This window comes from Daucus carota, chromosome 8 (assembly GCF_001625215.2).
Source record: "Daucus carota subsp. sativus chromosome 8, DH1 v3.0, whole genome shotgun sequence".
Lineage (NCBI taxonomy): Eukaryota > Viridiplantae > Streptophyta > Magnoliopsida > Apiales > Apiaceae > Daucus > Daucus carota.
In genome coordinates this window covers 32,266,474-32,291,602 of record NC_030388.2, presented here as the reverse complement: position 1 = coordinate 32,291,602, position 25,129 = coordinate 32,266,474, and the positions used below count along the sequence as shown (strand labels likewise).

Genomic DNA, 25,129 nt, shown 5'->3' with positions numbered 1-25,129 from the left:
CCAAGTATAGATAGGCCTGTATTTTGGCCCACGTACCGACTGACCAAACTTTTAATGTTTCGGTTTTAATAATACTAGCCTTAAACCCGTGCAAAGCACGGGCGACTATGTAATTGTATATTTATTATTTATAATTTTAATTTTAATATTATTTAATTAGTGTTTTAGTATTAATGAATTAAAATTTTATTAAATTATATTAATTGGATAATTATATTCATTCCTGAAAATTTAACTAATTATAAATTATATTTAAAAAAGGAATGGTGGAGTTTTTATTATCTCCTGGTACATGACAAAGTGTTTGTAATTTGAACAATATGAAACTGTTTAATGGTGTAAGGGGAATAGAACTCTACTTGTTGCAGACTTGTAGTTATAAAGGGAAATGACCGAACCAAAATTTTGGACGACTACAAATTATACCTATGTTGGCTTATTATATTATAGTATAGACTAGTTTATAGCCCGTGCAAGGCACGGGAGCTTTTTAATTATTTATAAGCTTTTTAATTATATTGTAAATGGTGTGAAAGAATTTAATTTATAAACAATAAATTAAAATTTTCAATCAAATAAAATTTGAAATTATGATTTGTTTATAAGTCAGAACTATTGTATAAATATATAGGATCTACTTTTCAGACTTGTTTCTATAAATAAAAAAAATGGTCACACATGTTAGATCATCCGACAGTGGCGAAGCAGTATAAAATACACCGTCATAGCCATTAATGGCTTCAAATAAACTATTGTAATCAAGTCATTCCTTTTCTCCTATGTATCATGCCAATGTATTAAATTTTTTATATCAAATTTTAATATATATTGAGTAAAATATGTGACGTCAACTTCCATTAGATTATATTTATAAATGTATTTTATATTAGAATTATTATAATATGATTTAAATATGGCTTACTAATTTTAAAATATATTAGATAAAAATAATTTTGTGACGGTGCGATTTATGTGATTCTACAATTAAAACTGTTAGGAAATATTAATTTTGGATTAAAATATCCGACTTATTAATCTTAAAATATATTAGATAAAAATAATTTTATGATGGTGCGATTTATAGATTTCACAATTAAAACTGATAGGAAATATTTATTTTGGATTTAAAAAAATCATACACATGTGAAAAACAGAATTTGTTTTGGATTCAAAAAAGGAATTATAAATATGCAAGTAGATATCAGTTGCTTTATAGAATTAGAAGTTAATTTTGTTCTAATCCAACGGTGCTTATTTGTTCAATATACAATCCAACGGATGATAAGCCTTTGGACCATGTGATCATGCGACCAAATTATCTCTCTTACGCTTATTATATATAAGTATATAATAGCCTTTAACCCGTGCGAAGCACGGGCGGGTATATAATTCGTAATTTATTATTTATAATTTAAATTTTAACATTATTTTATTAGTATTTTAATATTAGTAGATTGAATTTTAATTAAATTATATTATTCAACTGACTAAAATGAACAAACCCTAATATATATATATATATATGTATGTATGTATATATCAGGATTTTAGTGCATTTAATCCGATTTTAGTACACGTAGATTTAAAAAAAAAAATCAGAAAATTCAAATCTTTTCCAAACATAGCTGATCGTGTAATACCTTGAAAAGATTTAGTAATCTAATCAATCAAATTTCAACGTAATTTTGTAATCTTGGTTTTTTTGACAAAAAAAACTTTTAAGATTAGAGTTAGAAAAGGTTATGTAATGGTTCATGTTTATATTAAAATAGAACACGTTAAAGTTAAAAAGAGTTATATGAAAATTCTTGTTAAAAGAAAATATTCAAAATTGTATATTTATAATTTTATATATAACATCATTATAATTTTTTTAATGAAATATTATATGATAATGGATTGTTAGGAGTGTTTTTAGTATTTGAAACTGTTTAACAATATAATACTAATAGACTCCACATTTGTAGAGTTATAGTATCAAAAGGACAGTACCAAACCAAAAAATATAACTAAAACCTTGGACTACAAATTATACCCATCTTGGCTTATTATTTGGATTTAAAAAAATCATACACATGTGAAAAACAGAATTTGTTTTGGATTCAAAAAAGGAATTATAAATATGCAAGTAGATATCAGTTGCTTTATAGAATTAGAAGTTAATTTTGTTCTAATCCAACGGTGCTTATTTGTTCAATATACAATCCAACGGATGATAAGCCTTTGGACCATGTGACCATGCGACCAAATTATCTCTCTTACGCTTACCCGGGCGAAGCACGGGCGGGTATATAGTTCGTAATTTATTATTTATATTTAAATTTTAACGTCATTTTATTAGTATTTTAATATTAATATATTGAATTTAATTAAATTATATTATTCGACTGACTATATTCTCTCCCGATTACTTGAAAATGGACAAACCCTATATATATATATATACATACATACATATATATATATATATATATATATATATAATACATTTAATCCGATTTTAGTACATGTAGATTTAAAAATTAAAAAAATCAGAAAATTCAAATTTTTTCCAAACATAGACGATCTTGTAATACATTTGAAAGATTCCGTAATCTAATCAATCGAATTTCAACATAATTCTGTAATGTTGATTTTTTTGACAACGGAAACTTTTAAGATTAGAATTTGAAAGGGTTATGTAATGTGTGGTGTTTATATTGATATAGAACACGTTAAAGTTAAAAAGAGTTATATAAAGCTTCTTGTTAAAAAATGATATTCAAAATTATTATTTATAATTTTATTTATAACATCATTATAATTTTTTAATGAAATATTATATGATAAGATATTGTTAGGAGTGTTTTTAATATTTGAAACTGTTTAACAATGTAAGACTAATAGACTCCACATTTGTAGAGTTGTAGTACCAAAAGGAGAGTACCAAACTAAAAAATATAACTAAAATCTAGGACTACAAATTATACAATGTTGGCTTATTATAGTATAGTATAGATTTTTAATGATTGGATTAACAACTGAACCTGCGGTTAAAGCCCAGCCTCCACTGGGTGACCACGAGCACCGAGCATTTGCGTCTCCCTCAGACACAACCAGAAGTTTTAGCTACCAGAAGCAACATTACATCTGCCTTGCCATCTGAACGTAATATCTTGCACGGATAGAGATCCGTGTCTTCGGAGCCAATTCGCTGTATTAGTCATGGGATGAGCCACAGTTACAATCAACGTTTGGCCGTATTTTTGACCAACAATTGCACCTGTCCATTGTGCAGGTCCAATCCATACTTTCACCGTAGCAAACCTAGTCTAAGACCGGGGCCGCGAATGGACTTGACGACATAGTTGATAAAAATGAAAGAAAAATCTAGTTTTTTTTAATGGACATGCACCGCAAAAGAAATGGCATGACCCGACAGCATTTCAAGCGGATGGATATCCTTCATTCCATATGCTAGACCACCTAAATCGACTCTTGGGTTATTATTAAGTTGCTCCTGTATCTTGTCAGGACTTTGTCCTGAAGACGAAATTGCCTGAATTCTGAGGTCAAGAGCTTTCTCCTGTGGTTCTTTGCCCATAAGAGTATAGGCAGTTAAAGAAATGTCCGAGTGCAACCCGACAATTTCCCCTTGACATTCAGTATTACTGCTCCTGAAAATCCCTTGCTCATCGGTAACCCGTGCTAAAAAAATTCCATATTCGGGTCCATGCAGAAAATAAGGGGGTCATATATAATATTTTGTAACGATGATTAATTGGAATAAACATGGGGAAAAAATAATATTCATATTATATAATTCTTTACCGTTGCACAACATAATAAGTCATGTTCATTTTGATTAGAATGATAAATACCAAAATGATAACACAAAAGACAAAAAAAATAATGTTCATATTATATAATTTTTTACCGTTGCACGATATTATGTAATTATGTAAAATTAAGGACAAAAATTTAAGGAGGTCGACTGACCCTTTTGCCCCTATCAAGATCCGCCTCTGTCCATGTCATTCATGAAATTATTAGTATTTTTAATGATTGGATTAACAACTGAACCTGCGGTTAAAGCCCAGCCTCCACTGGGTGACCACGAGCACCGAGCATTTGCGTCTCCCTCAGACACAACCAGAAGTTTTAGCTACCAGAAGCAATATTACATCTGCCTTGCCATCTGAACGTAATATCTTGCACGGATAGAGATCCGTGTCTTCGGAGCCAATTCGCTGTATTAGTCATGGGATGAGCCACAGTTACAATCAACGTTTGGCCGTATTTTTTACCAACAATTGCACCTGTCCATTGTGCAGGTCCAATCCATACTTTCACCGTAGCAAACCTAGTCTAAGACCGGGGCCGCGAATGGACTTGACGACATAGTTGACAAAAATGAAAGAAAAACTTAGTTTTTTTTTTGCTGGAGGAAATTGCGAGATCGAGGATGAAACGGGAAAAAAGGAGGTGAGAGTGAAAAGATAGTAAAAAGTGTAGTTAAAAGACTGTAATAGTTATATGAGGGACTTGTGAAGAATCTAAGTGCCCTCTAGACCTAGGTTGTCTGCACTACATTCAATAAACTTTTAAATCGTATCTTCTTCTATTGAATTGTGGTTCCACTGTTACCCATGTAATTGACGAGGCACATAAATTAGTCTGGATAATGCTACTTTGCACAAATCAGAACTTCTTCATCCAATACTTTTCCTACATGTTCTTATGTAATCTATTCAATGCTCGAAAGTAGATCTTAAATGGAACCCACTAATGTTGGACTACATGTTCTCGTGTTATTATATATCGATGACATGATAATAACGCGAAACGATGAGCAAGAAATAAATAGATTGAAGAACAAACCCGCTACGGCGCCACCCGTTTTGAGATGAAAAATCTAGGGGAGCTGAAACACTTTCTTGGTTTGGAGGTATGAAGGTGCAAAGATGGTATTTTCATTTCTCAAGGTCAATATGCTAAAAAGATTCTTGATAAATTCAAGATGATGAATTGAAGACCAGCATCTACTCCAATGGAGCAAAATTTGAAGTTGAAAGCTAATATTGGGAAAGAGCTAAAAAAATATAAAGACATATCACACTTTAGTTGGAAGCTTAATATTTTGACGATTACAAGGCCCGACATTTCTTTCTTAGTTGGAGTTGTTAGTCAATTTATGCAAAAGCCAAGAAAGCCACATCTGGATGCAGCTAATAGAATACTTCGTTATCTTAAGCACACAACTATTTTTGGGCTGATATATAAAGAAGGTGCAGAGATTCTACTAAGTGGCTCGCGACTCTGCCATTTTGACGCGCATTGACGTCATGACAACCCTTGACCAAGCAAAGTTGAAAGTTCTATTATCTTAGATTTAGATAATGATAATTATTCACTGTCACCACTGGACATACAATTTTAAATGAGTTAATTACATTTTGTAACCCCTAGGTTTGCTCCAAACGCAGTTTAGTACCTGAACTTTAAAACGTGGCAATATGCACCCTACACTTAACATTGCCGTGCAAGTTGTAACCCCTAGTCACTATTCCGTTCAAATCTGTCGTTAAATTTAACCGTTTGAGAGGTAACAATGTGTATATTAGTTCTTAACAGCTACTTTACTCTGTGACCCCTCAAAGTTTATGTATTATATTTTAAAATTATTCTGAACACACACAACGATGTAAAAAAAAAATTAAAATAATTTTTAAAACATGTATTTATTTTAAAATTTTAAAGTAAGTTACAACGTTTATGTAAAAAAAATTCAGATTCTAAATCTAGATACATATTTTAAAAATTATTTTAATTTTTTTTACATCGTTGTGTGTGTTCAGAAATAATTTTAAAATATAAAACATAATTTTAAAATATAATACATAATTTTTGAGGGGTCACAAGGGGGAAAGTAGCTGTTAGAAACTAATATACACACTGTTACCTCTGAAACAGATAAAGTTAACGGCAGATTTGGACGGAATAGTGACCAGGGGTTACAACTTGCACTGGAATGTTAAGTGTGGGGTGCATATTGCGACGTTTTAAAGTTCAGGTACTAAACTGCGTTTGTAGCAAACCTAGGGTTACAAAGTGTAATTAACTCTTTTTAAATATGTGTTCTAACATTTGTTTTCATAATTGCTGTTAGTTGGCCTGCAGCTAAATTTGAAGAGTGGAAGATATACAAATCTGGACCAAAGAATCCCGCGTCTTATTACATTGGCTAGGCTGGAAGAAGATGACATGTGTTAGACAACAGAGCTATAAAGGGTAGAAGAGGCAATTGCAGATGAGACTGATATTTGTTGAATGTGGACAGCTATGAAGATGAAACTGTGTGCAAGACTTGTTAATAACTTTGTCATACAGTTATGTGTTTTGAGCTCTGAGCAAATTAGAAATTGAAGAGGTTTTCTGTTGATGTAATGCTGGAAAAAATTATCAATCCAGGATTGTTATGTTTGTAGGATATTAGTATTTGAATTAGTAGTCTTTCTCTCTTGTCAGTTTTTATCTTTAGATACCGATGTCAGTGTCAAATTGAAAATAATACTGCGTTATCTATGATCTATCACAGATCCGTTTTTATCGGATGCAAAATCTGGTACGTGAGAACTTATAGAGAACTTGGCAATTTCATATATGAGGATTTGTTGCAATACATACTATGTTTCATTTCAGATTTGTTAGCAGTTACTTGAAATTCTTTACTTGCTAGATTCAAAGTTGTGATATGTATCATCAGATTGTTAACAAGATCTTTGTAACAAGATGTTAATACGGTCTACAACAGCAATACCAAATAGACACCAAGTAACTGGAATGTCAGATACACCGTAATAAATCACTAAGAGTAGAAGAACGTTGAACGTAATAAAACACGACAGTAGAAGTGAAATTTTTTTTATGTTTAGTACCTGCTTAAAAACTCTGTAACAGCTGCTAAAATTTTTTATTGCAGTGCTGTGCATTACACATATATGAAGCTTTATGTCTCAGTACTACCAAGACTTGTACAATGTTATATTCCAAGATACATCAAGCAGAATGTAAATATGTACAAGTAGAGTACCGTTGCTTAGTAACATCGTATCAAGGTCACTCGTGATGCCTAGTAGATTGCCAGGATGCACGTTTAGATGTTCCTTGTTCCGGTCTTGATTCACCATTCATATATTTTATATACAGTTTTGTAGGTCTCGTAACTACAGAAGATTTAAACTCCTAACAGAGAAGTTGCTGATTTCTGGGCCGTATTCAGAGGCAATTTTAGGCTCTTTACCTGTAGACATGATCAAGAATTCCAGCCATGATGAGCTTTTATGTAATGCAAGTTGTAGCAAAAGAATAATATACTTGGGCTCTTAGACCATTCCGAAAAATAGCATAGCCTTACTCGAGCATTTGGAATTTGCAAACGAAATTTGTTGGAGTTCTTTTATACAATCTTCCATTGAAGGTCTTTCCCTACTGTCAATTCGAAGGCAACGTGATGCCAGGTCTGCAAACATCGCAATGGACTCCATATTGTATGAACTCCGTCTCATCTCTGGGTCTATGACCTTCCGCAGCCTTTTCTTGTTGGTCACTATATGTCTGACCTGCAACACATCACACACACCTGTTATTCACATTATTTGATATCGAAAAACAAATTTCTTAAGCCATTTAGTACGACAGTATATGATAAGAAGTATAATCTCTACCTGTAGTACGAGATTTTTGTCATTGGGTCCTTGGTTCAGGTCCACGGCTCTTCGTCCAGTCAAAAGCTCAAGCAAAACCACTCCAAATGCATAAACATCACTTTGTAAAGTGAGCTTGCCTGTCTGTTTCAAAGTAACAATTTTCAGAAAAACCAGAAGCCTGCTAACTTATCACTTCCAGCCTCTCTTTTTTTCCTTCCCGAAAACAGATTCTTCATAAAATTGTAGGTTACAATTTTTTGTATTTGGTAAAATAGATGTGGATTACAATGATTAAGCGACATATTATTCTTCTGGTTGCTTTTCCTAGACGTTATATATATACGAACACGACTAAGTAGGAGGGGTGGTTATTTTAATTGCATTAAGAAGCATACCGATGTATACTCAGGATCAAAGTAGCCGAAGGTACCAAGAACTGTGGCAGTAACATGGTTTTCATGCCCATCTGGCATGAACTTTGCAAGCCCGAAATCTGATATCTGAGAAATTCGCCAATTTAACTTTGTAAGAACAGGAACAAGAAGCTAATCTCTGTCCTTTATAAGTGAGAACAGAGGATAATTTACCTTTGCTTCATAGTTATCATTCAAAAGTATATTGGTGGATTTGAAGTCCCTGTGAACTATAGGAGTTCCAATCGCGGTACTTGAATGGAGAAAAGCAAGTCCTCTCGCTGCTCCAAGTGCTACTTTGAGCCGCAATGGCCAATCCATTTTCACATCCTCAATTCCTAATATCCAGACACAGAAATACTTCAGTTAGCTGCTGAAGTTCTGATTAGCAAACGTAAGCATCAAGTTAACAACTAACCGTTTAGATGATCTTGTAGGTTTCCCTTGTGCATATATTCGTATACCAGAAACCTGTTCTTCCCATCTGCACAGTAGCCTATTAAAGTAACCAGGTTTGGATGTTCCAATCTGCTCAAGATATCAACTTCAACACGAAATTCTCGCTCTCTTTCCCCATCAACTGACAATTTGCGTTCCCCGTCAATAATTTTAGGAGGTGGTAACTCCATTTTCTTTATTGCTACAACCTTCCAAGTCCAAAATAGAGATTTCAATACTATAAATTCACATATGATATTGAATTACCAGTAAAATAATCTCAAGTACTTATAAATTTTATCATTGTGACATGTTCTATTGAAATCAAATCATTATATTTCTGGTACATGCCTTTCCAGACCGCAGAGTCCCCTTGTATACTCGTCCAAATCCACCCTTTCCTAGAAAATTTTCATCACTGAAGGAACGGGTTGCCTCTTCCATCTCTTTAACCGTAAAAACTGATGAGGAATCTTGCTGCTTTTTTGCAGGTTTGCTCTGATCTTCCAATTGCCAATACTCCAGAGGCTTATATTTCCCTGCAAGTTAATTTTTCGATCAGTTAACTTGAACCATTGTAATATTACATAATATTAGTAGGAAGCAGGAACATACAAGGGTCGATACGATTCTCCTTTTTGTTTCTCCGGTGCTTGTTCCACATCGAGGCTAATCGCAAAATCATGTTCTGTGAACAATTTTCCTCGCCAGTTAACAAAAAAATGCAGATCACCCCTCTTCACTAAATTTTAAATACAAAACAAAAATTGAGACAATCGGATGATTGTTGCAGCAGTTGAATTTCCAGTCATTCGAATCAAATGTAAAGACCTGAAAAAGATTAACAAGTACAAGCTGAATACGAGAATCGGGTTAAGAGTACGTATAAAGCAAACCAGAAAGCATAATTCACCATCTTCCAACAACAACAACCTGATTTCAAACTTGAAGAATAAGAAAAAGAGAAGATTCAAGAAAGTGAAAGGGTGTGTATAAATTACTTGTCTTCTAATGTAGATTTAAAAGGAAAGCGAAACTTCAACCTCTAAATGTGTTTTGATTGAACTTTAACTTTAGGGTCTTTCTCTTTTCCTGTACACAGTCATTTTCTCTGCACCAATCTTTCTAGCCATGAAAACAACTAAACCTAGTAACTTCCATTTCATCTCATAGTCATAGTTTCAAGTCTTTTCATCAAAAAAGTTCTAATCTTTCATAATTCAAATTTGAATTCCCTAAATATCAAGTTCAGTATCACATACTTGTCTCTCGAAATATCAACCAGTAACAAAAGGTCGAGGATTCAACATACGAGTCAAAGTCATATATTCAAATCTTTTCATAAAAAAAGTTCTATTCTTTCGTAAAAACCCTCTTTAAATTTCGAATTCAGATTCCCTAAAGATTAATTTTGGTACCGTATACTCGTCTCCCACAATATCAACCGATAACAAAAAGTCGAGGATTTAACTGGTTTCAACTCTTTTCATTGAAAAGTTCTAATCTTTCGTAACAAACTCTTTAAATTCAAATTCGAATTCCTATATGACAAACTAATATTTATCTGAAAATTTCTATCCAGTAACAAGAGGTCCAAGGTTCAACCCCCCACACGACTACTTTTTGCATGCAATCTAAACTTTGAACGTAAACAAGATTCATGCAAACAGAAACTAAAAACCAAGATGATGAACAAAGGCCACAAAGATTAAAGAGAGATTAGTAATGTAACAGTACCTTAATTATGTTCAAGAATCCTCAGACCTTGGCTGCTTCAAAATAGGTTGTATTGTTAGTTTGAAACTTGTTATAAAACAAATGATTTAGTGAGATAAGGATTAAGTGAAGTCCTAGATCCAACATAATGCTTGTATACGTATTGTTCTGTTTTCTGTTTTATAGTTTTTTGTTTTATTTCGAAATCATCATCCCATGTTACTATAAAGTCTTGGCTTACGGCGCCATGTTCTAGTGTTGCATTTTAAGGGCCCAAACAAGGCCCAATACCGAACTTTATCTTGGAAAATATATTCCGTTCGTATTTTTAAATCTTTTTGTTAAATGGTGTTGGGGCTGATGGAGAATATTAATTGAATGTTGATATGATGAAAGTGAGAAGGACTTGATGAGTATTTTTTTTGAGAACGCAAGCTTATATGTCTTACAAATTAGTATATGTTCTGATAATTTTCGGAGTGAACCAGAGTCGAGCCCGGATGTCCCGGGACAACAAAGGATAAACCCACCGCTGAGAGTATTAAGGTACTGTTTGGGGTTGCTGTTGCAGACAGCAACAGCAGCTTTTTGCTGAAAAGCAGGTGAAAAACTGTTTGGTAAATCGAAAAGCAGCTTTTCCGAACAGCAGCTTTTAGCTGAAAAGCTGCTGTTAGAAAAAGCAGGTCCTCCCATGCTTTTGGAAAAAGCTGCTTTTCAGCTTTTGCAGAATACTGTTATAGATTTCATTATAAAATCTCACCAAAAACATTATTTTTTTTATATTATAACTCAAAATAAGTAAATATCAAAAAATTACCAAACAGTTATCTGATTTCCACAACAGCACTTATTTTACCAGCACTTTTTCTGACAGCACAGCAATTTTTAACAGCACTCCCAAACAGACCCTAAGTTGGTATAAATAGCAATTGATTCCGTGATTATTTTTTGTCGTGCCTTCTTCTTTGATCATTTCTTGTTGTAATTTTGTTTGATTTAATAAAAGTAATTATATTTTTCTAGATTGTGGATACGCTCATCATGATATTTATCCGAACATAGTATTGAATTTTGGTTAACACCATTTTCTGTCGAATATCTGAAAATTATATATTTCCTGCTTGAGCATAATATTGTAAAATATGATACCTAATTTTTCAATTAAATAATAATTTTAATATAATTTTTCGATATCTTACCAACTTATTTGTATATATGCATGTTTATCATGAAAAACTGAAAAAACCTTCGAAACTATTCTTTTATTGTTAAAATAGGCGTTTTTGATAGACTTGATCAACTGAATCATCTGATTCCAATATTTGGTAAATTAAACTAGCAGTATGGACTCAAAAAGCAAATTTTAATAACTATATTTAACTAAAAAATTTTAAGCTAGAGATTTAATCCGTGTCTATTTAAGATACTAAAAATTAAATAAACATATATTTACCTGACAATTTTCTACAAATCACTACTTCAATTATATACTCAAAACAGCTGCGTAAGATTGAGTTAAGTTTGATTAGTTATATATAAGGCTATGCAAACGCTAAGCAATTTCACGCTGGACTAACTTCTTAATCCATTTATAAATACATGACCCGTGTAAGCCCGCGGCCTGCCCAGGCCCATAACTGAAATGGTCTCAAAGCTCTTTTCACATGGAACAGAAAAACTCAGGTGACCAGAAGATAAACAAGTCAAATTATTCTAGCAAGGGTTGGTCGTGTGGGTTGTATTGACGTATCATAAAAAAAACGTTTTGTAATTTTCACAGAATAAGTGTATAAAAATCGGGGTCATTTGTTAAATATGAACGATATTTTCTGGATGACGGAGACTTCTGGACGATCAGTTAATCTTAATTTCTGGATGAGAAAAGTTGTTTGTTAATATTTTTTATAATTTAGCTGGATGGTGAATAATTTATTAATATATTCTGCTAAATGATGCTCTCTCTAATCCAATTTATAGGTTGTTTAATTTAAACATAATTTTAGGTGCTTTGATCATACAATAAAAATAAATATTTTTGTCATTTAATTTAAAATAAAAAATATAATATAAATTTTTTTATTCAGGAAAAATAAATAAATTCGGATATATGGTGAAACCTCCTAAAAATACTCCTTGTTAAAAGTCATGCAACTTATATAATAGATCAAAGGGGTGATATAACATATATATATTTTTGATTAGGAACTAGATAGAATATATTATTAAGGGAGGGAGCCATGCTGAAGTGGATTTTTCTTTAATTAAACACTCCGCTGGACGATTGAGGGAGTGAAATTTGATTGTGTGGTTCAGAAGTTTTCCTTTGTCGTCCAGCATGTTAAAAGGTTTATCAAATAATCTTAATGAAACAAGTTCTGGACGAGCCTGTATTTCCTCTCATTAAGGCGTTATCAAATGAGCCTAGAACAACGGTTTATAATTTGTTACAAACAGAAATTGTTTAGATAAGTCTCATGTGAAGAAGGTCATGTGCTAAGGTATATTAATATTATATCACACATTATATTATTTATTGTGCATTAAGTCGGAGGTTTTTACGGAAACAATCTCTCTGCTTTAAAGGCAGGGACAAGACTGCTTACATCTTACCCTCCTCACACCTGCTCTAAGCGGGATAATAAAACCGGACGCAATCAAAAACTAAGGGATATAAATAAATTGCAAAATTGCAATCCAGAACAACGGTTTCTGTACTTTCTTAGAGCAAGTCCAAGAGATGCCCTATATCATGTCCTAAGTTATAATTTAGGGCAATTGACCAAAAAATTTGATCCAACAATGTCCTGGACAAGGCACATTGTTGGAGTTCAAGTTAGTAAAGTATGTCCTAAATTACTAGGACATAATATTTTATATTATATTTGGGGCATGAACTAGGACACTCTTGAACTTGCTCCTATGTCCTCTTCTCGATCTTTTCTATATTTCCGTTGTTAATTCAAAATCGAAACCACTGTTTAATTGCACCTTTTTTTCCAGATTCTTGTATTGCAGAGTGAAGAAAGGAGATAAAGGTGTGGGAATAGCAGTAACCCTTTTTCTTTTATCACCTTTGCATTCTTTATATAATTAACTCTAATATAAATCCACACAAACCCTTTCCACCTAACTAACACCTAAATAATCAAATAATATTAGTTGTACTGTATTTACTCAGGTTAAAAACACCCTTTAAGGAATAACATGAATAAAAATGATTATATTTTTAATTCTAATATTAGAATTTTTTATTCCAAGAATATATCATGGTACATAATGATTTTTTATGTGTCTATATTATCGGTCAAATATTGCCATGATAAATAAATAAAATTTATCGAGTAGTGTTCAAAACATCGTGATTTATTGAATATTTTTGATTAAATTTTATTTTTTCACTCATATCTCTGATTTGATTGAAAATTTTTGATATATTGAAAAGAATTAGATAAATTCTAACTCGGTAATAAAGGACCTATATTTAATCTGAGACAAGTCAGCAGAAGATGACATCTATTTCAACTAATTACAACCTGCGATGCGGTTTTTTATTCTACCAAATCTCAGGAACATAAAATTTGGACAGAAAAATGGAATTAGCATAAACAAAAGTGAAGATGATGATGAGTTTAGCACTAAAGCAGACGGTCCAGATGCTCTTTTGATGCTCTTTAAGCTTTATTTTTACGTGTAAGAGAAAGCAAAGACTGCACTGCACCATTCCCAATATAAACACAACTAGACACACACACATTTCTTATGTATGCATGCACTTCCAACAACAGTACTGTTCCTTTTTCTTTTACTTGTTCAGAGTTTCAGACATATCTCTGTCTCTTTTCTAATAATCACAAGAAAAAAAATTATTATAATAATAGTAAGAACTAATAAGTACTTGTTGATATAAATGCATTTTGTGTTTGTACTTTAGGACAGGTTGTTTTGTGTGGGTTTGGTATGATTTAATTTTATTTTGAGTGTTTTCTTGGGATTGTGAATGATGGGGTTTTATTTTTTTGGTGATGAGAAGGTTGTAAAATATTTTTTTTTTGTTTTCTTGAATTTTTTGTAACAGGGTTTAGAGGAATTTGTGTTTTTGGGGAGTTGAGGTGAAGGCCTGAAGGGAGATTTGGTATTATGGCAGGAGGGCATGCACCACCACCTAAACAAGAGGAGCTGCTTCCACATCCAGCTAAAGATCAGTTGCTTAATATTGCTTATTGTATCACTAGCCCTCCTCCCTGGCGTGAGTTCTCTGAATTTTTCTATGTAGTGAACATTTTTTTATGTGTTTGTTGTTTGAAGGTAGTTATGGACTTAAGGGCACATGTTTTCTTGGTTGGAATGTTTGTTTTATGGAATTTTTGGGTTTGTGGGCCCTTGTGTAGATTTATATGATTTGATGGACATGAATTTTGGGTGTTGTCAGAATGGTTTTGATAATTGTTGTTCTGTACTTCTGTTTGATGGATTTTTGGTTTAAATGTCATTCAAATCTTCTTGATTTGAAGGTGTGTTTTATGGAATTTGTGAATTTTTGGGACCCCTTTGTAGCTTTTCAGATATGTCTTGAGTTTACTAGTATTCTGTTGAGATGAATTTTCTGGTGTTAGCATAGTCGATGATTGTTGTTCTGCTTGATGTCATTGGTGTTGATGTGAAGTTTAAGTTATGGTTTGGTTCTTTATGCAGCTGAGGCAATATTACTTGGCTTCCAGCACTATCTTGTGATGCTCGGCACTACAGTTCTTATTCCCACTACTCTGGTTCCGCAAATGGGAGGAGGCAATGTAAGGCTTAACTCTCAAAGTACAGTCAAGTGATGCTATAGTACAGTAATAACTCATGTTTCTGCGACTTTGGTCTTCAATTTTTGTGTTGATTCGACTGCGCTTTGATTGATCTTCTGATATCTGAATGTTTAAGAATGTTGGCTAGTTTTTGTTTACGAAACTGGAATATGGGTTTTGTGTTTAGGAAGAGAAAGCCAAGATGATCCAGACGCTACTTTTTGTTGCTGGAGTAAATACGTATATGCAGACATTGTTCGGCTCCAGATTACCTGCTGTAATTGGAGCCTCATATACATTTGTGCCAACAACTCTGTCAATTGTCTTGGCTGGGCGATACAGTGACCTTGTAGATCCTGCTGAGGTACATATTTGACCCCTTCTATCCTTGTTTTATGAACAGAAGTGTTCCTGTTGTTCTGATTACTTCTTTATGCCTGTATGCAGAAATTTGAGAAGATAATGCGGGGGACACAGGGTGCTCTAATTGTTGCGTCTACACTTCAAATTGTTCTTGGTTTTAGTGGCCTTTGGCGTAATGTGATGAGGTTGACATATACTGTTATATAAAATCTTAACAGCAGATTTTTATATTCTAAATTAATAAATAGCCAAGTATATTGGTTTCATGGTATCTGCTTCCTTCCTGTATCAAATTAGTTAAATGTTTAAAGTGTCTTTTACTTATATTATCAGGTTTGTGAGTCCACTATCGGTAGTTCCATTGGTATCACTAGCAGGGTTCGGGCTGTATGAATTTGGTTTTCCGCTGGTAAGCATTTTATGCCACCTTTGCAACAAGCAATGTGTCGAAATTTTAGCATCTTCACCTTCTTGCATGCAAATTTCAACTGTATACTTTGCTCTCTCGGCTAATGATTGTTCCACTTTATGAGCAGCTCACAAAATGTGTGGAAATTGGACTGCCCCAACTCCTCATTCTAGTAATCTTTTCACAGGTACTATATAAGTCACATATAATCAAAGCATTGCCAAAGAAAAATTGTGTAATTTATCCAAAAACAGCTCATAACATCATTAGCTGATTTATAATTTTCTCCATACGCAGTATATACCTCATCTTATGGGTGGCGAGAAGCATATCTTTGACCGCTTTGCTGTAATATTCTCGGTGATTATTGTGTGGATCTATGCTCACTTGCTTACTGTTGGGGGAGCTTATAAGCACTCACCAAGAACAACCCAGATGAGCTGCCGAACAGACCGTTCTGGGATTATTGGTGCAGCTCCATGGTATGGCTTGTTTAATTGCTCTCAAATTATAGGGCGCAATTAATACATCTGCTAGTTAATTAAGATTCAGAGAGGCTAAATGTTCCTCTAACCCGGTAATTGCTGCTATATATTCCTTTAATGCACTTCCTTTCACGCAGGATAAGAGTTCCATATCCATTCCAATGGGGAGCTCCCACCTTTGATGCTGGAGAAGCTTTTGCTATGATGGCTGCTTCATTGGTTGCTCTTATCGAGGTTTTTAGTTTTGATCTCTCTGCTTTTCAATTATAAAATCACAGGCCTCATATGCACACCATAATTGTATATTTAATCTTTTGCTAGTCCTAGCCGCCAGCCCTTACAATGTGTTGAAGTTTCCTTTTCAAGCTATACAGCCACTTATACAGGAGGCATATAATTGTCCCTCATCTTAATTTTTTTTGTGTACGTGGACCATTCACATGTTATTTTGCACAAGCATTTGATGGGTCGATGCATTCTTTGTTTGATGCTTTCCACTCATCTATGATTGACAATAAAGACAAAATTCGTTATTTTCTTCTTTCTCACATTTGTGTTCCTCCACAGTCCACTGGTGCATTCATTGCTGTGTCAAGGTATGCAAGTGCTACCCCTATACCACCCTCTGTGCTCAGCCGTGGAGTTGGTTGGCAGGTATAATTTGATCACGCTACTCTGAATTTGTACCTATGCTATGAGTCTATGACAATATGCTACTACTCTCTGCTCCTAGTGCATGAGTTTTTATGTTAGAAAAGTGAACATTTCGCTTCCAATGTTTTTTTTAAGATTTTGTGTTTTGTCCCCTTCAAGAAGGTGCTGCCAATTTTTCTATATGTGCTCATCATAACTTCTCATCAGCAATCTCTTTTTGTTTGTAAATGTATTAGGGAGTGGGCATATTGTTCTCTGGAATATTCGGAACTGGAAACGGGTCGTCGGTATCTGTGTAAGATTCAAAAATCTCGTTTTTATAAAATTACCTTGTAACGAAGTTTATAAGTGATCGAACACTGGATTTAATTTACAGGGAAAATGCTGGTTTGCTAGCTCTCACACGTGTGGGCAGCCGCAGGGTTGTGCAGATATCTGCTGGATTCATGATATTTTTTTCTATACTTGGTAATTTCCTCACTGTTTGAATGCACTGAATTCATTTAGAATGATCAAAGTCTGTCTTTGTTGATAATTATTTCATGCTTTTATGTTCAGCAAAATTTGGAGCAGTCTTTGCCTCAATTCCTGCACCGATCATTGCAGCTATGTACTGTCTTTTCTTTGCCTATGTGGGTAAGTGCTTACACAATTTGTTGTTTGCTATGTCGTTACACCAACCTACAAAACTAAATTGTGCATTTTCCAGGTGCTGGTGGCCTTAGTTTCCTTCAGTTTTGCAATTTGAACAGCTTCAGAACAAAGTTCATCTTGGGCTTCTCAATTTTCATGGGATTATCGATTCCGCAATATTTTAACGAGTACTTAGCAGTGAAGGGCTACGGTCCTGTCCATACTAAATCTAGATGGGTAAGCAAACATATTCTTTTTCATGGCATGCCTTGGACAAAAGAATTTGTTATCTGCATTTCATTTTATACTTGAATATAATTTTTTCGCAGTTCAACGATATGATCAATGTCCCATTCTCGTCAGAAGCGTTTGTTGCTGGCTTGTTGGCTTTGTTTCTAGATGTCACACTTCATCACAAAGACAATGCTACAAGGAAGGACAGGGGTATGCAATGGTGGGACAAGTTTAGGTCATACAAGACGGATACCAGGAGCGAGGAATTCTATTCACTGCCCTTCAATCTCAACAAATTTTTCCCGTCTGTGTAATATGATTGATGGGGAAGTTCTCTATAACTGAGTGACTGACATATCTTGTAGCAGTTTTTGTGGGTATCAAACCTAAATTCTTATTGTTTCTCCTTCTCTCATATTTTTGTTCTCTGAAAAGAAAGAAGAAAAACTAGCAGTACATACCATCTCAGTTTTTTCTACTTGTGCAACAATCAGTGTATGTATCTCTCTATTTTGACAGAACATGGATTGAAGTGCTTATTTAACTCGACACTAGTATACGAACCTATTAGTATGCTTTGTGGAGAGACCGGCTAAATATCAAGTGCTGCTTCGTTACTTTGCCATTACACTTTTCTAGGAGATGGTTAAATGCTTCAAATTCTTGTGAATTCATATTTACCGTCTTAAATCTCTGACACGTTATTGACAGGAGAGAGTGGTATCCGCCTACTATTTACGCATTTACATCTGATGCATATATTAATCGTGATCATGTCTGTAGTATTAGGTTCTTGTTGAGCTTGGACTGCTAAAAAGAGATGAAAGCTTCGAGTTTACTTGTTTTATTGACTTCTTTTGTAATTTAAACTCTCTTGCCCTGTTTCTTTGTCATTTGAATCTCAAACACACTACATTTGTTAAATTCCTTCTCCTTGGACATTCTTAAACAACTCTAGACCAACACTTGCATGTTCTTTAAACTACTGATTATAAGCTGAAGAATGTGGAAAAATGACTCTAAAAACCCCATGTCCGTTTACTCCAGGAAATTCACTGAAGTTATGTGAGAACTCCTTAGATAAAGTGATCTCCTTAGATAAAGTGATGGCCGAAATTCCGGATTGGAGCTCGAACTTGCAATTGCTTGTTTCAGAGCAAGAGCAATTTCATGTTCTTGTTGTCTCGTTCGATGAGGGAGGCGTGTGTCGGGTTCTTGTTGTCTTGTGAGATGAGGGAGGCGTGTGTCCAACAGATTATTCAACATTCGACTTTCAGTGCATTCGATGGATGTAAATGACGAGAGGAAGTCTCCTGGATGGCTTCCCGTGATTATTTCTAGTGCCACCACTCCAAAGCTGTACACGTCACATTTTTCGTTTACAACCATCGTATGCAACGTCCGTCAGAAAATTAAGGAACATATTAGAAAAAGATATCGTAGACACTGCGCCTTTTTGATCATGATAGTAACAGAATGTCTATAGAAGAGTGTTACTCACATCTAACATGTAGAATTGTAAAGAACTTGTTCTCCTCACTGGCTGGTTCTTAAAAGAGCTTCTAATTTAAAGTGAACAGCATGTTTTTCATTAATATTTTAGCCTGCTAGACCGCCAAGGAGAGAAAGAGATACTCTGGCCACATAATATAAACGACTCACATTTTAGTAGTGCATGAGAGCCTTTATTCGAGTAGGAAACCCTATTATTCTAAATATCAAGTAGAATACACAAAATCAACAAACTTCTTCAATTCAAGTGGTGTATATAGAATATAGAATTTGTCGTCAAAGTCCTTAGAGTTTGTAAAATTGCCTCGAGATAAAATAAGTATAGATGGCCGGGATGTGGATAAGATCACATACACGCGAATGCTTTGTTCAAAAAAGAATTATGTCATGTTCTTGCTGTCTTGTAAGAAGTGTGAGGCACGTGGGACACAATTCGTTCAACATTTTACTTTTTGTGCACCCGAAAGATGTGAATAATGATAGAAAGTCCGCCGGATGGCTTCCTGTGATTGTTTAGAGTGCAACCACTCCAAAACTATACACATCACACTTTTCGGTGCAAGCTTTATATAAATAGAAAGCAAAAAGGAAGATTTTAGAAAATTTTCCAAGCATAACTTCATGCGACGATAGAAGAAAACTTGTTACTAATTAAATGATTCTTAAATCGTGAGAAAGTAATATCTTGTAAAATGAATATTATAACTTTCCGGGTATAACAGAAATGATGGAAGACCACAGACCAATTCAACTTTCCAGTTTCCACAGTGTGTAATTTTCAAAGTTCATATTCCACAATGTGGTAGGGCATGGGAATATTAGGACAGCTAGCTTGAAGTTTCAGCAGTTGGAGTGTTGAGGGCTTCAAAGTGCATTTGTAAAAATCTTAATTCTTTTCTCATGGTAGGCAGTAGGGGAAGCAGGAAAATGGTTGAGCTAATATAAGGTGAACAAAACGTTTCCATTTAATATTTTAGCCAGATAGGCTGCATAATTAAAACACGTATTCATGGCTGCATAATTAAAACACTTACATTTTAGCAATACATTTGAGCCTTTATCTGAGGAGGAAACCTGTTACTCTAAAAATCAAGTAGAATATACAAAATCAACAAATTTCTTCAACTGAAGTGGTATATATGGACTTTGTAGTCAGCATCTTTGGACTTTGTAAAAACGCCTGAGATAAAGTAAGCATAGATGGCCGAGATCTGGGATTGGAGCACAGACACGCGAATGCTTTGTTCAGAATAAGAATTATGTCATGTTCTTGTTGTCTTGTTGGTCGTGGGAGGCGTGTGTCCAACAGTTCATTCAACATTTTATTCCTCGTGCATCTGGAAGATGTGAATAATGACAAGAAGTCCCCTGGATGGCCTCCCATGATTACTTCCAGTGCGACCACTCCGAAACTATACACATCACACTTTTCGGTCACTACCATAGTGTATGCAAGCTCTGTACAATTAGAAAGCAAAAGAAGATTTTAGAAAATTTTCCTAGCATAATTTAGTGCAACAATTAAAAAGACTTTTGACTAATTAAATGATTATAACATCATGGAAAGAGAAAATAACCTGGAGCTATATAACCGTAAGTTCCTGCAACAATAGTTTGATTGGATGAATCCGGTTCTAAAAGCCTTGATGCACCAAAGTCTGCGACAAATGCCTCCATTTTAGAGTTCAAAAGTATGTTATTACTTGATATGTCACGATGAATTATTGGGAGAGTGCAGTCATGATGCATGTAAGATAAAGCATGTGCTATGCTTTTCACAATGTTCACCCTCTTACTCCAATCGAGTTCCACTGCATGGGCATCATCTCTGAGCGCACAGAACAAACTCCCCTTCTCCATGTACTCATAGACAAGAAACATGCATCGATTGTGCAAGCAGAAACCATAGAGCTTCACAATATTTTTGTGTCTTATATTTGACAAGACGTGTACCTCATTCTTGAAGCTTCTGTCAAAATTCGGGTCCTCGGCTTCCAGACGGTGAAGTTTCTTAATGGCAAAAGTTTTTCCGTTTGGTAACCGAGCCTCATAAACACTGCCATAGCCGCCTGTTCCTATACAATATCTGATGTCAAAATTATTTGTTGCTCTTAAAATGTCCTCATATGCAATGTTTCCATCAAAGTTCCATATTGAGCATATATCACCATCCCGCACATGCACTGTGTTCTGCTTTTTTGTAGTTTTATACCGAAACTTTTTTGTACTTCTATATCGAAAAAAGAACACAAGGACTAGAATCACTAAGGAAAGAGCGATGATAATAGGAAGAGTTGTGTAGAGGACAATCCATAGTTCTGATTTTCTTGGGTGGAAGGTCACTTCACGATTATCCAAATCATCTTCTGTATAGCAGCATGTGTGATTTGTAAATGAATCATGGTTGGACAGGAGCTTGACAGAATAATGGTTGTTGGAGAGGTCAAAGTCGGAAAAATGTGATCGCGAACAAATTTTGGAAGAATAGCAGTAAGGCGGTTCTTTTGGGATGTGTCCACTGAATAAATTATTGGAGATGTTTAGATATTTTAGACTGGTGCTATTCTTAAAACTAGGTGCAGGGCCTGTGAGAGAATTATTAGACACATCAAGTAACTCGAGCTGAGGGAAATTAGCATCATGTAAATCTAAGGAGCCATTAAATTGATTAGAACTGAGGTATAGGTAGCAGAGTACAGTCAAGGAGCCTAAAGCTAATGGGATTGTCCCTGTGAGTTTGTTATACTCAAGTGATAAAACTTCCAAATGAATTAGGTTTCCTAGTTCCACAGGAATGGTCCCATTCATACTATTATAAGAAATGACTAAAGAAACCAAATTACTCAGGTTTCCTAGTTCTGAGGGGATGAACCCCGTGAGATGATTGTTAGATACATCAAGCAGCTCTAGGTTAGTGAGGCTACCCATGGAAGAAGGTAACTTACCACTGAGATTGTTTCTTTGAAGCACGAGAGAGTAGAGTTTTGAAAGCATTCCAATTTGGTAAGGTATGCTTCCATTAAGATCACAGTTGGAAAGATAAAGTCTTTGGAGGTATGGGAATGAAGAGAAGTTGAGTTTTCCAAGCTCATCCCCTATATAATAATCTTCGAGTATTATAGAAATGACGCTACCTGACTCACTGCAGCCAATGCCAATCCAGGTGCAGTGATGATGGTTCGAAGTGATATTTAATGGGATTTGATTCCTCCACCATCCGCTTCTAATAAGAGCTTCTCTTTCGCTTGATGAGTTAATTAACGCATGAAGCACACCTAAGCATGTAGACAGAAGTAAGAGTTTATAGGTAATACAAGATGATGAAGCCATCTTTTGTAAATCACTTCTTCTCTGCTCATTCTCACATTTATACTCCACTTTGACGTCAACACCCAGTTTTGCAGTGTTGTATTATTGGTGTCTTAATTACTTAGTGTATGCAATTTTCAAACCTCTTGCTTGTGCAAATATAAAAATAAAAGAAATTCCACGAGTTGAATTGGTTAAATATAATAACTGCATAATCTTAATTATGCTTTATAAAAATAAAAGAGTTGACTTGGTTGATTTGGATAAAATTAGACTTGTCAATTCGTCGGTATCGTATATTTTCTTGTCGTGTACTTTTTCGTTCGTGTGTATAAACCAAATATAAAATCAACTGATTTAGATTTGTCTACTTTCTCGTCGCTCTCGTGCGTGTTTCGTGTAGAATTGAATATAAATATAAATTAATATAAATATTAGATTTCTAGATAAAAATTTTACAAAATTATATGAAATATATAAATTTAAAACATTTATACTTATAATATTATAAACTATGCATTATGTTAAAAGAAAATATACATAAATTTATTAAAATTATACATATTTATAATATTTAATTATAAATTATATTTATTTCGTGTATCTCGTGTCGTGTCGTGTGACTAATACAAAGGGTAAACACAAAACGACACTACATCTTAGTCGTGTACTTTGTGTTCATGAATTTTCCGTGTTGTGTACAAAAAAATGTAAATACAAACACTAAATTTTCGTGTCGTTTCGTGTTGTATGAAAAATTGTCGGGTCTAGATATAGTCATGAGCCATTTATGACATGGAAAATCATTAACTAAAATGAGTTGTATACAAAAAATAAAAAATACTGATAATTTCGTAAAAATATTAAATTTAAAATATGCTCTTCTTTTGTCTGTAATTTTAGTCAAGCTCTTCTGAATGTTATCACGTGGTCATATTAAAATAATATATTTTATTTATAATAACTTGAAATAATAATACCATGCTATATTTAAATATAATCAATCAATATAGCCGGTATCATCAAAATGCTTTACAAATTCAAAATTTTATAAATATTTATATAGTTTAAATACTCCCTCTGTCCCATTTAATTCTATACGTTTCTTTTTAACTGCTCGACACGCATTTCAATACTCTTATAAAATATAGTTCCATAACTTATTTTTGAGATTTTCTTTTTCTGTATAAAAATATAACATTCAAACTTTAATTCAGAAAAGAAAAATTTTAAAAATAAATTGCACAACTACATTTTGCAGGAGCATTAAAGTCCGTGCCGCGTCCCCGTCCCCCAATGTATACAACTCAGAGGGACGGAGGGAGTAATTATTATAGCCAACCCCATTTGAAGAAACGGGCTTTAATAATATTAAACTGAGTGATAATTAATTAGGTGGGTCATGTTGGAACACAAATTATTTTTATATAACTTGTCTATCATTCTATTGGAAATTTTCAATATACTTCAAGAAAAACAGTTGTTTATTGAATCTGTTCTCTGCTTCTAGTACATGTCTTGACTTTTCAGCGTGATGATTACAGGAACTGGACACTGGACAGGCTGGTCTATTGCAGAATTAGACGAGGTTAATCTAAGACGGTTTAGCTATAAAAAATCAGTAAAAATATTTTGATTGGCTTTTTTATTTAACTAGTTGAAAAGCCGCGCGTTGCGGCGAATTATAAAAATTATATTAATTATTTAACATTAATATCTACAAAATAAAATAAATTTACGGCAGCATATAAAAATTATATTAATGATTCAAAATTAATATTTATAAAATAAAATATATTTTATTTTATAAATATATCGATACAATACTAATATTGATATATAAAATTGCAAACTTTGACGATAATTCATGAGTGAAAAAATGAAAATAAAAATCTACATGTAATTAACGATTTAAAGCACGACAAATCTTAATTTTAGTTGTGTTTAGCATATGTGCGTAAAAGTTTGAAAGATATTGAGATGCAACTCCGAAACCATCTTTAATTTTAATGAGATAAACATTATGTTGTAGTTGTACGAACATTAATCATCTCGGTACTTATGAACTCCAATCCATTCACGGTTTATCGGCAATTCCTTTCTTTTTTGGATTGGTTGTCCGCAAAAATATCAATTTAATCGATGAAATCGCGTCTATAACTATCCTTGCTTCCAAGTTGCAACAACCTTTATTTTTTTTGATACTGTATAAACAGTTTTCACTTAAAAGGTGCTTGAACCGAACAAACAGATTGTGGAAGTGTTACATGAATAATTTTTTCCTCTGTACAAAGTAAATCATACAACAACAAACATGTCAGATGAACAAAACAAATATTATAAAAGAATAACGAACAAACATATATCCCTAACAGTTAATTTATTGACCTTTTCATCCATCAAGACTATAGTATTCTCCCGTGTTTGGATTTGTCGACTGCCACATTCGACGAACTCTTACTCTTATCAACTAATCATCTCTAGC

General features: G+C 33.8%; 3 protein-coding genes across 10 annotated transcripts; 1 reads left to right on the top strand and 2 right to left on the bottom strand.

The window, feature by feature from the left end:
- Nucleotides 1–6,887: 6,887 nt before the first annotated feature.
- On the bottom strand, nucleotides 6,888–10,420 carry LOC108197848 (probable serine/threonine-protein kinase PBL28). Of its 3 annotated transcripts, none has more exons than XM_017365567.2 (9): nucleotides 10,277–10,420; nucleotides 9,155–9,370; nucleotides 8,891–9,078; nucleotides 8,520–8,748; nucleotides 8,276–8,439; nucleotides 8,084–8,188; nucleotides 7,707–7,829; nucleotides 7,397–7,601; nucleotides 6,888–7,282 (listed from the first exon to the last, which is right to left on the bottom strand). In XM_017365567.2, the coding sequence occupies exons 2-9, from the start codon at nucleotides 9,222–9,224 to the stop codon at nucleotides 7,206–7,208; spliced, it is 1,161 nt and encodes a 386-aa protein (XP_017221056.1). In that variant the 5' UTR covers nucleotides 9,225–9,370; nucleotides 10,277–10,420; the 3' UTR covers nucleotides 6,888–7,205. The 3 variants fall into 3 exon arrangements, with proteins under 3 accessions (XP_017221056.1, XP_017221057.1, XP_063938519.1); XM_017365568.2 differs by lacking the exon at nucleotides 10,277–10,420 and adding an exon at nucleotides 9,473–9,605; XM_064082449.1 differs by lacking the exon at nucleotides 10,277–10,420 and adding an exon at nucleotides 9,583–9,600.
- Nucleotides 10,421–13,857: 3,437 nt separating this feature from the next.
- LOC108197093 (nucleobase-ascorbate transporter 6) lies at nucleotides 13,858–18,374 on the top strand. Of its 6 annotated transcripts, none has more exons than XM_017364594.2 (15): nucleotides 13,858–13,945; nucleotides 14,331–14,501; nucleotides 14,948–15,045; nucleotides 15,233–15,409; nucleotides 15,493–15,593; nucleotides 15,742–15,817; nucleotides 15,945–16,004; nucleotides 16,115–16,299; nucleotides 16,440–16,536; nucleotides 16,870–16,956; nucleotides 17,193–17,251; nucleotides 17,333–17,424; nucleotides 17,515–17,592; nucleotides 17,666–17,826; nucleotides 17,919–18,374. In XM_017364594.2, the coding sequence occupies exons 2-15, from the start codon at nucleotides 14,393–14,395 to the stop codon at nucleotides 18,135–18,137; spliced, it is 1,599 nt and encodes a 532-aa protein (XP_017220083.1). In that variant the 5' UTR covers nucleotides 13,858–13,945; nucleotides 14,331–14,392; the 3' UTR covers nucleotides 18,138–18,374. The 6 variants fall into 6 exon arrangements, with proteins under 6 accessions (XP_017220083.1, XP_017220081.1, XP_017220085.1 ...); XM_017364592.2 differs by having other exon boundaries at nucleotides 13,938–14,039; XM_017364596.2 differs by lacking the exon at nucleotides 13,858–13,945 and adding an exon at nucleotides 13,998–14,016.
- A 1,904-nt stretch (nucleotides 18,375–20,278) lies between these two features.
- LOC108198587 (MDIS1-interacting receptor like kinase 2) lies at nucleotides 20,279–22,713 on the bottom strand. Its single transcript, XM_017366339.2, has 2 exons — nucleotides 20,913–22,713; nucleotides 20,279–20,793 (listed from the first exon to the last, which is right to left on the bottom strand). Exons 1-2 carry the CDS (start codon nucleotides 22,663–22,665, stop codon nucleotides 20,444–20,446), a joined length of 2,103 nt encoding a protein of 700 aa, XP_017221828.1. The 5' UTR covers nucleotides 22,666–22,713; the 3' UTR covers nucleotides 20,279–20,443.
- Nucleotides 22,714–25,129: the final 2,416 nt, after the last annotated feature.